General features: G+C 32.7%; 1 protein-coding gene across 1 annotated transcript in view; it reads right to left on the bottom strand.

The window, feature by feature from the left end:
* Positions 1–13,950, bottom strand: part of Myo95E (Myosin 95E) — a 463,721-nt gene that overhangs the window by 61,652 nt on the left and 388,119 nt on the right. The window contains exons 10-13 of the mRNA XM_069818692.1: positions 10,662–10,809; positions 5,326–5,531; positions 3,522–3,755; positions 1,266–1,465 (exon numbers count right to left, since the gene is read on the bottom strand). Coding sequence (XP_069674793.1) covers positions 1,266–1,465; positions 3,522–3,755; positions 5,326–5,531; positions 10,662–10,809 — 788 coding nt within the window. The remainder of the gene's footprint in view (positions 1–1,265; positions 1,466–3,521; positions 3,756–5,325; positions 5,532–10,661; positions 10,810–13,950) is intronic.

The raw sequence follows: 13,950 nt of genomic DNA, 5'->3' as shown, positions 1-13,950 counted from the left end.
ATTCAGTTAGCAGTACCAAAAACAACTTCATTCTACATTTTGGCAGTTAGGCTTAAATTAAGAGTATTTTGAGACATTTTGCCTCGCGTAATAGTTCCAAACAAATTGTGAAAATTCGCTATAAAAGTAATTGAAGTTGACTGTAATTTGCAGTTTTGATTTGATTAGATGTGTCGTGCTCCTGTATCCAACATCTGTTCACTTACTGTTCATAAGAGAAAACATTCTTTCCATGAGTTATGCTGTCTGGTAAGCTTACAACATACAGTATCACTATTTTTTTAAATTTGTAACTCTAACATTGTTTGATTTTAAACTAGTGAACTCTGAAACTATTTCTGGCAAGTATTCTACAGAGACTGCACATTTCAGTGCATCTCTGGAATAACAGAATCCATCATATATATCACCTTCAACTACGTAAAAATTAAATGTTTCAAATAAATTTTTACATCATGCTAAAATAAGGGAGAAAAAGGCTCGAAGAGAAGGAAAATATGGAAGTCGGGAGATTGTTAAAAATTACGGCTAAATACGGGAGATCCCGGGGAATATGGGAACCTTAGTAGTGACTGTCCGCACAGAAAAATCAAGAAAGTGCTCTGGAAAGGAAGATAAAAAGTAAATTATGATTAGGAGTGAATAGACGATTGAATATTACATGTGAACCAATACTGAAACATTCACTGAAGAAAGGATGATGCTGAAACTGATCAGGAAGAGGAAAAGGAATTGGTTGGGTCACTGGCTGAGAAGAAACTGCCTACTGAAGGATGCACTGGAAGGAATGGTGAACGGGAGAAGAGTTTAGGGTAGAAGAAGATATCAGGTGATAGACGACATTAAGATAATTATATGGATCATATGAGGAAACAAAGAGGAAGGCAGAAAATATGAAAGACTGGAGAAGGCTAGGTTTGCAGTGAAAGATCTGCCCTTGGGCAGAACACTAAATGAAAATGACCATTATGTACATTAATTATAACATTGTGATAGATATTAAAGTATTTCATACATTTGTATAAATGAAAAAAGAGCGATATTTTAATTGTTCACTAAAAAAATATCCCATAAAACCCATTATATTTTGGGTGTCAGCAACACCCTGCGCAACTCTTAATGTTTCAAAGTTAGACACGACTGCTTAAGCATTAAAGAGTCGGAGCTAGACTTAGGCTTATTAGTATTACAAACAAAGAAGTGCTATAAAAATACCTATTGGCTAATATTACGTCCTATAAAGCTATGTGGTCTAACATACTCACCGAAAGCAGTTTGGTGGTAGACTGTTGTCTGAGGTACCAGGTGTAGTAACGAAGTTTCTCTGAGACACTGTCGACCCTTTGACCTCGCATTGGGTATTGCCAGCACAACACTGTGACAGTTTGTTGAGGAAAACTTCGTCAGACAAAACTCCTGACTTGAGGCACTCTTCGTCCAGCATAGAGAGGATTCCATGGTTGTTCTGCAACACAAATCACTTTATGATAGGTAAGTATCACTTAATTTAATTTTGTCTTCTTTAGACTAGTTTAGGGAATAATAAATTGCAATATATATAATGTCCATAATGTGGGCAAAAAAGTTGCACTTCTTCTGGAAGAGGGAATTATGATTTGTTTCAAAGCCAGGGAAAAGCACTTGAACACTTTTCATAATAAGTGACATAAGCAGTTGTAAATATCACCTTTATATTCGATAAGGATTGTCCATAAATTATCTTCACTCAAACGTTTTTCCTTGTTGTTAGACAAATTAAGTAGACTAAATGTCATTATGGATGACTATGTAATACCTTCTCACATTTCTATTAATTCTGTTCATTAGTTTTTGCAAACAAATGCTACATACTCGTACATACTGTAAAGCTAAATCAAAGGGATTTGCAAACAATTAGCTGGATTCTTATATGTAGATGAAATTAATAAATTATAAATTGGGTCAGATTATTTTTAAAGGTTACAAAAATAGATTTTGTATGCAATGCAAGTGAAAGCTTTTCAAAAAAAGTGTGAGGATAAAAAGGTTAAGAACTCTACTCTAAAATAAAGTTTCCGACATTGTACATGGTAACATTAGAGAACTGTCAATGTTGTTTGTTCTTTTTTTGATTCTACCTTATCGTAATTATGTATGAGGGGCGTTCAATAAGTAATTTTTCCATAGCTGTGAAATGTATTATTTTTAATTTACACTCACCTAATTCACACTTCCTTTAACTTCATCCACGGCCAAATTCTTCTTCGATGTTGAGGCGATCGTCCCATCTGTGTACTAACGTTTAACGCCATCTTTAAAAGAACATATGGCTCTGGCTGTATAAAGAACACTGCACTGCGGTTTTGACTTGTCCATCGCTCTGGAAATGGCGACCTTCCAAGTCCTTCGTCAGTGTTGGGAGCAGATGGAAGTTGCTAGGTGCCAAATCAGGGCAATGCATCATTCCATGGAGTGAAAACATTGCACATCACCAGTAAGAAAATAGTTCAAGTTTCCCTCTGCAGGGAAAATCATGTTGATAGTATTCTGGGATTCCAAAGGAATTATTCTTGTTGACTTTCTCGAACCACGAGAAACAATAAATGCTGATCGTTACTATGCAGCCTTCCAACATCTCAAATCTGCAATCTGTCACAAGCACTCTAGACTCCTCACCCGAGGTGTCCTCTTCCTTGATGACAATGCTGGACTGCATACTGCAAATTAAACCCAATGCCAAATTGCACACTTTCTCTGGGAGCGCCTTGAACACCCACCTTACAGCTCTGATTTGGTTAAATGTTATGTTTTATTTAACGATGCTCGCAACTGCAGATGTTATATCAGCGTTGCTGGATGTGCCGGAATTTTGTCCCACAGGAGTTCTTTCACATGCCAGTAAATCTACTGACATGAACCTGTCGCATTTAAGCACACTTAAATGCCATCAACCTGGCCAGGGATCGAACCCACAACCTTGGGCATACAAGGCCAGCGCTATACCAACTTGCCAACCAGGTCGACTGCTCTGATTTGGCACGTAGCGACTTTCATCTGTTCCCAGCACTGACGAAAGAGTTGGAAGGTTGCTGTTTCCAGAACGATGAGCAGGTTAAAACAGCAGTGTGGCATTTATTATACAGCCAGAGCCATATGTTCCTTGAAGATGGCATTCAAAAGTTGGTACACAGCTGGGAAAAATGTCCCAACATTGAAGGTCCTTACTTGAAGAAGTAGGCTATGGATGGAGTTAAAGGATGTGTGAAGTAGGTGTGTGTAAATTAATAGCAATAAAAGCTACGGGAAAATTACTTATTGAACGCCTTTCATAATTTATCAATCTGAATTATTGTAATTTACTGCAATTAACAAATTAAGCATTGAACTATTGCTATATTTTACAAAAATGAATGAAAATCTATTTAAATTATCATAATTGAATGAAAATTAAGATGCTAAAACAATAATAAAACATGAATGTAATTGCAATTTTCTCTTTGATTATATAGTTCTGTATCTCTGTTACATACACAACTCCATACCTTCTCTATGAGTTCGCATATAACAGAGTTGTTGAAGAACTCAATTGGTGTCCACTCAATACCCTCACGGACATACTCTTCCTGCTCTTCTTTAAGCGTAGTGTCCATCACCACTTGGTGCAGTTTTTCATTGCAGAAGTTGATGATGAATTGCTCAAAGCCATTTCGTTCGAACATTTCGAACCCGTATACATCCAAGATGCCCAGTACTTTTCTTTTACCGTACCGTTTCACCTAAACAAACACATATCAGCTTCATAGTCAAATTTGGAATATAATGCTTACAATCGACTAAAATTAGTATAAAACATCGGATGCAACATTAAACTGATTTCATTCACGTTTAACATTTAAGACGTAACTTATCCCAAAGACTGCAGATCAAATTCCACAACTTTACTTGAATAGTAATGCTACATAAAAATTAAATCATTTATGAAGTATAAAATTAGATTTAATAAGAAAGATATTAAATTATCTTGAAATTAGTTCTAAAAAATGTATTTTAGGTTTTACCATTATCTAAGGGATAAAGTAATATTGTAATAATCTGCATTACAATGGGAGTAAGTGATTGAGTGAGTGAGTGAGTGAGTGAGTGAGTGAGTGAGTGAGTGAGTGAGTGAGTGAGTGAGAGTGGAGAAAGGTAGAAAGAGAGAGAGAGAAATTCATATCTTTGTCCATTGGAGCAAGTCCACATGCACCTCTCCTTTGGCAGTTATATGACCCATTGGTACATTTAATTGAGGGAAAGAAGACAGAGGGACAGACACTGGAAAGTTTTCTTTTCTCAATCGTACTATCAGGGACTGGAATGCTTTACCTGCAGACTTACTAAAGGCTTTACCAATAACCAAAAATGTATTTAAAAATAGGCTTAAGGACTTTACTAAAAGACGGTAGTATATTATACACACTATTTAAAGGGTGTAAATGATATCTTGTTATTTGAAGTGTTCTATCAGTGAAGAAGTGTGTTGTGTCAGTGAAGTGTGTAGTGTCAGTGAAGTCTATTGTGTAAGTGAAGTGTGTTGGTGTCAGTGAAGTGGCTGTGCAAAATATTTGAACAGTGAAATGGTTAGAAGTGTTAGTGAAATCAGGTAGAATCAGTACAGCGAATGAGTTGACAGCGAAATAAGTGTAGTGCCGAAAGGTACTTGTGCAGGTATGAACCTGTCACACTCGTGGGTCTTAGTTCGAACTTAGGGTTAAGATACAAATTAGATTTACTTTAAATGTTATTTTAAGTGACCATGCTTCATTTAATTTAGGATGCTCATTATTATTATTATTATTATTATTATTATTATTATTATTGTTGTTGTTGTTGTTGTTGTTGTTGTTGTTGTTGTTGTTGTTATTATTATTATTATTGGTTTTTATTAGTTGTGTTTATTATTAATTGTCATTATTGAGTGTAATTAGTTACCACTGCCACCGGGTATATACTCATTTGCAGTGTGAATAAATACATACATACATTTAATGACAGTACGAATTTTTATACTTACTGTACTTAATTTTATACCCGATAGTGAATGTGGAAGAGGGTAAAAAAATGACAGAAGAAATTAGAATACTTCGATAAACCTACTCTAAAAGGATTTTGTCCCATACAAAATAAACATGGACTAGCTGGAATTTGGACCTGGATCTCTAGTATAGAAAGACAATGTTCTATTTCGCTAAAAGTGCACCTCCAGAACAAGTAGGGATCCCTAAATTTGGAACTAGGTAATGTCTGCATCTTCAGCTATAAAATTAATATGCTGGAAAGTGTTTGCGTTGAAACAGATGGTAATACCTTGGTGCTTTCGTTGATTTTGTTAACAAGCCAGGTGAACAGCCGACTGTAGAGGGCCTTGCAGAGAGAGTCACGAGCGTACGTGGCTTCACTGGCACTCAGATCAGCTGTTACAAAATCCTGACTCTCTTCTAGTGTGCGGGATGTCATGGCTCCTTGTAATGTGACCTGGTCTGCACCCATTAGTTCGCAGACGTCATAAAGTTCTGCGAGCAACACAGTGATATTAATATTTCCGACAGACTAGACACATAACATGGGACGAAAAACAACTACCAACAAGTATTAGCCAAACAGTAGTCCACATATCATCAAACTTAAATGATTCATTCTTCATTTTGAGAAAGCCATTACCAAAGCTATAACCCTATACCGTACCGGTATTTTATAACTTCTGTTATTTTTTTATCTTGCGCGTGTTTTATTATACAACCCAATATTTTAGTTGCAAAATTAGAGTTATTGTGGTATATTGTAGTGTGGTCTCAAACAATGATTACACAAACTGTTTTTCTATTACCAATTTTTTTCTGAGAGAAAAAGATCTAACTTGATTAGATTATAACCGTACAATACTTGAAACATTGAGTATCAATAAAAAACGTTGGTCTATTTATGTGATTCTGTGAAATATGTACTGATACATAATTTAATAAAGATCTGTAAGAATTTGGTGTTTTATTTTCAACTACAAAGCATTTATCTTGTGGAAATACTCTTTAATCTATTTCGTTTATTTAGGTACCTACTGTTAAAAATCGTGAATTTTAGTTTTTAATAAGGACAGTGACATCTCTTACAATTTTGGACTTTGTTTTACAGATAATATTTCGTTTTTAAAACAAAGATAATTGATATAAATACATGTAATCAAAATGTAATTTTTCTATACATTTTTTAATGCATCAATATAAACATTTATTGTTTGAATTATATGTGGACGCTTTTCAAAGTTAACTTTTTAACTCCTGTATTTCTAATTCTCTCTCCAAAGTATCCAATTTTATATAAAAATTATGTTTTCAATATATAACCTCTAACTCATAAGTTGTCTACCAGTATTTACGTCATTTTCTATTAACTGAAACTTCTGTTTGGTGCATGTAATTAAGTAGTCTGATAACGAGTCTCCAATCACAATGAAAGTAAGCTTTTTTTCTCTTGGGAGTGCTAGAAGTTGTCTTCATACCGTGGATAAATATTTTATGGAGTAAAAAATTTTAACAATTTACCAGTATCCAAGAAAATTAATATGCACATAATCTAATGGGATAAAAATACATCGGCTACAGATACAATATCTGTAACCTACATTCCTATTATACAAAAAATGCTATCAGTTGCATTATTAATTTTGATGTGTTACTGGTACATAATGTTATTGTGTATATTTTTATTGAGAGAAATTGACTGCACCAAATCAAATTAGGAGAGCAAACAACATTACAATTAAACAATACTTTAACTCTTAAATTTTAACGTAACTGTAGAGTTCGAGGTACTTTATTACTTTCTTAAATTGTATTAGTATTATTATGAGGAAGCTAACTATCCTACGTATATATAAGCCATGGATGGAAAAAATATGTCAAAACGAAAGTTACATTTCTTATATTAATTCTGTGACAAAGTGGTGCGTTAATAGTGATTAAATACTGTAATAAAATTGTGCACATTGTATTTTGACTAGTATACAGACTATCTCTATTATTTTAATTGATATTCTAGTTCATAAAGCTTTAATTTTCATCACTTCTTCATAATGGAAACTAATATTTGAGCTTAGAGTTGGACAAATTTTATTTTAATTAAGTAATTCAATAGTACACTTTATCTGAGCAAAATTTAAAAAGAATTTAAAGAGTTTCAAAGCAATACAAGTGTAGAATTTATGACTTTAATATTATGAAGACAGGATATTAAAAGAGAATTTTTGTTTCAACTATAGACTACACAATACTACTAAGATTTATTCAAAATCATGGTCCTCAAGTGAGGTTGACAACTGGGATCCGGAATTACAAACATGAAAATATAAGTAAAAATGATAATTATGATTAAAATAATAATTCGTTTTGTATATTTCAATAAAAATTTGTGTGTTTACATATAAATCACTCTGCAATTTTTTGTATTATTGAATATTTTTAAATGCATTTCTGCAAAAATGTTATGTTACTGGTACCAGTGTGCTGTAAATTTACAACAAAAAGTGTTTAATTTTTAATAGTATTCCACAGGTACAGAAGCAGTATCTCAGGAAACATAAAAAATAATATATCCGCAGAACAAAGTACTGGTACCTATTTGTACACTTACATAAATTTGTATTAAATCCTGAAAAACTGCTAATACAGACTGATCTATAATTAAAAACCTGAACTGACAAACATTCCAAGTCCATTGAAAAATTTTGTTCAGCAGAGTAAGAAAACTACATAAGTTTGCCACATAAGAGCATTAAAATAAATATTTCTATGATTCAAAAACACAGACTTAGAGTGGGACTTGGAATATTCCTTTTCATAGGATGGTAGCCTATGCAAAACACAATCTATTTCAGGTAAAAAATAAAATGTATGTAAATTTTGGACTTAGAATGTTTATCAATTCAGGTTTTCATTTACTTTCCCATCTTATAGTTTTGGAAACATTTTAATAAATGTGTGTTTGCTGTCTTTCATTCAGGAACTTAGTGATTTTTTAACCGAATTTGTACAGACCCAGAAACAAAATTTGGGCCACCTGAATTTTCCAAGTTCCAGTTATAACATATCGCGCATGTTCAGTGCTTACTGAGCAGGAGCAGTATGTTATAACTGGAACTTGGAAAATTCAGGTGGCCCAAATTTTGTTTCTGGGTCTCTACATAATTTGAATACTCGAAACAAGACACAAATAAACAATGTAATTTTTTGTATTCTACAAATAAACTTCTTTTTTTGTATGATAAGCCCAAAATTACTTACTTAAAGAGAAATATTATCGTAATTTTAACCACCTGTATACATGAAAAACATACAATGAACACCAACATTAAAATGTCTTCAAGATCGGTCATATTTTTTGTTTGAAGTGCAAGGAAACTCTAAAGGAAAACATTAACTTATTACATTTGTCCAACTCTACAAACTCAAAATGTATTATAAACATAAAATTTTACATAACACCTTAATACTGACAATTGCCAACCGTATAATTCACGGTGGTCTGGAATCAAAGTTGAAACATTGTTACATTCAGGGAAATGGGGTTTGTTATTATGTACCTCGGGTCACATTTTTCGAGGGCGAGTTAAACCTCTGCTGAGGGACCGGAGAAGAGCAACATTTAGTGGCACAGACCGTGATTGTGCGTTGCGTCAGGCTCGATCCAAGAGCAGAGAATTCAGTGCCAAGTAGTTGGCACACATCATATAGCTCTGTGGAAATCGCATACTGACGTCAGAAACTATGTACACATTTCAGTGGTAGAAATAAGAATTTGTATATTAAATTCAAAATGAGTAGACAAACAGTAACACCTTCTTAAGAAAATTCTCTAATTGAATGTTACATTATTTATTATTGCAATGTTTAGATCTAATCAGTTCAGAATATATGATTTTTTTTTTTCAAATTTCAGATATATGCTTTCATATAAAAGCACTTTTTCCTAACTAGAGTGCAAGACATCACATTCGAGAGTAACATAAAATTTTCAAGTAATGAAAGGGGCAAGTGCAGCAAAACACTACTCTCTTCACCCTAACATTGTCCATTTTGGATGTACCGGCATCAAATATTGCCAATATAATTTAGAATATATTCCATACAATTTCGTTTATATTAAAATTATTGTCATTTGTCATGAGTCATGAAATTAGATCCATGATGTATAAAACCAATAACAGATTTCTCAGAAAGCTTGTTTCATTTACTATACATAAAACGAAACTGGCTAGATTTTGTGCAGGTTAGGTACTGGCATATATTATTTTGTAACAGAAATTTGTGAGAGGTAAATACACACAAACAATTTTTAATTTGAAAAATTACAAATAACATTTAATAGTAGCCTTTATTACACATTAAGTTACCTATATTAATATTTGTAGATTTTAAGCAATTTAATTTTAGTACAAAAACAAAATGCGACTGAACTTACTGGTGATTATTCTTTATATTTGTCCAATACTGGAAAATTTACAGTATACTTTTGTCTGAAAACTTGTAAATTAAACTAAAAAAATATTTAGAGTGAAATATAATTACTATTTTCATACGATATTTTACAATCTAATTTCAAAATATACAAAGTTTAACATTTTCTACATCAAGTAGTATGAACAACAGATGAGATATTCAGACATCGGTTTAAAATAGTATAAAATTTATCATTTTTTATGACGAATGTACTAAGAAAAATAGGTATGTGACAATAAAAGTAATCTAATTTAATAATATTTAACTAAGCAGGAAAGGGAAAAAGTACAGGAAATTAGTCTTTAGAAGAAAATTTGCTTTAAATGAATATCATGATTTGAAAGGTTCAATTTTAAAGAGCAACTACTTAAGAAGGTTCTACTGTGTGACTATTAACATCTGATTTAGAAAAGTCGAAACATCTAATAGGCTGAAGATTATACAATGCTTGAATTTCCATATCTATTAGGTACTTAATTATTATGTTAACCGGTATATAAAAAAATTTACCATTTTTAAAATCAATTATTGTAATATCTATTTCAACACACAAAATAATTTTTACTGTATCTTCAGTCTATTTAAGATATTTTGACTTCTAATTAGCTTATATTTCAAAATGAAAATTATATTTTTCAAAGAAAGTAACAGTATTTTATTTAAAATCTAATTTGAAATTTACTATTAAACTTAATTCAGGAAAAAAATCTCTCATTTCTACCACTGTAGAGCATCTCAAGACACATATAGTACATATCATAAAAATTAATTAAAAGGTTTCTAATATAGGCTAATATTTCGCCTGTGATAAACGAAGAGTCTATTTAAAAATATATATTATTCTTTACTATTTTAACAAAACAATCAATCATGTATTATGAAATGCTCTTAATGTTTCATCTACAAAGGTAATAGATGAACATAATGAACAAAATGTTTACACAAATAAATGTATTAAAATAAAAAAAAAATCCATTTATCCACACTAATTATAAATAAAATTTAAAATTGAATTCATTGCATTGAGACATACTTGTATGATCATTCACTGTAAAAATCAAAAGAATAAATAAATAAGGCTACTTAGTTAAGATCAATGCATTCAAAAAATAAATATGTTAATGCATATACCAAAGTCACTCTTCCACTGACCATAATCATTGTTGATGGTACACCCTTCTGTTCCATCAATATTGTTTGTAGGGATGAAGCCAATGTTCCCAAGTTTCAACACTGAAGCAACAATTTTGAACACATTTACAATATCTTCCTGTGAGAAGCCTAACGTCTCCAAAGCTCTCTGCAAAAGCAACACACTAATGTTAACATATTTTATTAAGTGGAATGAACTTGATGACATTTGTTTTAAATCTGAAAGAGAATTCAGTCCACCACTTTCAGTTTACCGAATGTCAAAAAAAAAAAAAAAAAAAAAATGAACAAATTAAGCATAACCTCTGCAAAATAATAGCTAATAGCAAACAAAAACAAACAAAGGTAATATTCCCCATACAGGCTATTGTCATAAAGATTTATGGGGACAAAAATATGTCTTATTCTTTCCTAGCTACCATCAGATTTCAAAGAATCTAGCTGACAGGAAACTGAGTAGACTTCAGAGTTGATCTGAAAGGTATGACAAAGAAAAAAAAAATCTTTGTCCTCAGCCAGAATCGAGTCTATGTTCTTGCAGTTCATAAACAGTCGTTTTACTGTCTACTTTGATTTCTTCTAATCTACAGACTTCTTAAAATTAAGAATCTGTAACATAACACATGTAAATGACATGACAATATTTTCATTTTATTCTAATCAAAGTAGAATAAAAGTTTCATTTCTACGTTTAAGTAATGGGTGTTTTGTTGACAACTGGCAACAGACTAATCACCTGTTTCATTTGTAATGCTACTGGCCAGTACTAGCTCAGAAACCAAGAAGTTTAATTGTCAAGTCATGCTTAATATCCTCCGTGGAAGCAAGTTATTCTTTGATTTTTCTACAAATTCTTCCTTGAAAACAGAACTACAAATCGACTATTATTTGAGTGAATGTGGTAGAAAAATGAGTTACTCTTGTGACGCAATCAAATTCCGTGAGCCAAATCGTATGATGAAATATTTCTATTGTGTAACTACTCGTATATTTTCCAATTATTCTCCACGTCTCTGCTTCCTCAATATCTGTACAGTAGACATAATACAACTACAATGCCACAGCAATCAGAAGCAATCAAATGAGATAACTTATATTTCTCATGGATATTTTGCTGTTGTTAGTGTAAGGTACTGGTATTCATTAGAACTACGGATACTTATTTACTTACAAATGGCTTTTAAGGAACCCAGAGGTTCATTGCCACCCTCACATAAGCCCGCCATTGGTTCCTATCTTGAGCAATATTAATCAAGCCCCTACTAGCATCATATTCCACTTCCCTCAAACCCATTTTAATATTATTCTCCCATCACGTCTCGGCCACCTCAAAGGTCTTCCAATTAACACTCTATATGCATTTCTGGATTCATTCATATATGCTACATGCCCTTACCATTTCAAACATCTGAATTTAATGTTCCTAATTATGTTAGATGAAGAATACAATGCGTGCAGCTCTGCATTCTCCTGTAACTTCATCCCTCTTAGCCCCAAATATTTTCCTAAGCACCTTATTCTCGAATTCCTTAATCTCTGTTCCTCTCTCAAAGTGAGAATCCAAGTTTCACAACCATACACAACAACAAGTAATGTAACTGTTTCATAAATTCTAATTTTCAGCTTTTTTGAGAGCAGACTGAATGACAAAAGCTTCTCAACCAAATAATAACAGGCATTTCCCATATTTATTCTGTGCTGAATTTCCTCTCGAGTGTCATTTATATTTGTTACTGTTGCTTCAAGGTATTATGTTCTGATCACGAGCCATAATCATATACTTTGTTTTTTCGGGGTTTATTTCCAAACCTATCTCCTTGCTTGCTTCAAGTAAAATTTCCGTGTTTTCCCTAATTGTTTGTGGATTTTCTCCTAACATATTCATGTCACTCGCATAACAAGTAGCTGATATAATCATTCAATTCCAAACCCTCTCTGTTTTCCTGGACTTTTATAACGGCATATTCTAGAGAAAAGTTAAAAAGTAAAGGTGATATGCATCTCCTTGCTTTAGCCCGCAGTGAATTGGAAAAGCATGAGGCAGAAACTGCCTATATGGACTCTGCTGTATGTTACACTGAGACACATTTTAATTGAACTAGTTTCTTTGGAATACCAAATTCAATTAGAATATTATATAAAACTTCTCTCTTAACCGAGTCATATGCCTTTTTGAAATCTATGAAAAACTGATGTACATAGACTTATACTCCAATTTTTTTCTCCAATATCTATCGAATACAAAAAATCTGACCAGTAGTCGATCTATTACACTGATGATCATCAATAATTTCATCTACACATGGAATTAATCTTCTCAAAAGAATATTGGACAAAATTTTGTATGTCAATAAAAGTGATATTTCTCGAAAGTTACTAAAGTTAGTCTTTTCCCCCTTCTTACAGATAGGTACAATAATTATGGAGTTCCTACGTACGATATATACATCAGAAATTAATTAAACTCAAAAGAAATTTGTTCAGAGTTATGACGATCAACTGAGATTTCCCTGATCTAAATGCATGGCCGTGAAGAGATCTTAAAGTTAATGAATATGAAACAAATATTCGCACAATGCATTGTACGAAACTCAAACTAATTACATAGCCATTTGTTTCAGAATATGCTATGCCCTCGGCAAGATGGCAGGCATTTTCAGCGTGGTAATATAGTAGGTACTTGTAATAGTGTATGTTTAAGTTAAACTAGATTGCTCTGGAGAATAGAGCCATTTGATGACAAATTTTCTTACTGAAAACTAATTACTCTCTTGAAGGCATTGTTAATGACTCGCACCCAGTGATATAATAAGGCCAGATGTCAACATAACACCGATTATACCAATAGCTACTGGATGAATAGATTGTAGGCAAAATGCAAAACAGTAACGTGGCTCTCAGCCAAGCTGTTCACAGATTCTACTTATGCTAACACTTTGCTATCAGTGGCACACAATGTAGTATCGGTAATTTAACATACAAACTGTTAATTAAATATATTACTGCCACCACTGTAGTTCAGTTGGCTGAGGCATTTGCCTGCAAATCTGGAGTTGCGCTCGGGCGTGGGTTTGATTCCCGCTTGGGCTATTATCTGATTGGGTTTTTTTTCGATATTTTCTCCAATTGTAAGGCGAAAGTCAGTTAATCTATGGCGAATCCTCGGCCTCATCTCGCCAAATACCATCTCACTATATTACTAAATGTAAGTCTTTAATTCCTTGTGACATTTACCTCTAGGGAACTCTAAACAAACAAAAATGTATCTACAAAAATAACCCACATACCC

The sequence above is a fragment of the Periplaneta americana genome, chromosome 2 (assembly GCF_040183065.1).
Source record: "Periplaneta americana isolate PAMFEO1 chromosome 2, P.americana_PAMFEO1_priV1, whole genome shotgun sequence".
NCBI lineage: Eukaryota > Metazoa > Arthropoda > Insecta > Blattodea > Blattidae > Periplaneta > Periplaneta americana.
Note: the sequence above shows the minus strand (reverse complement) of the source record. Positions and strands in the feature narration are given on the sequence as shown.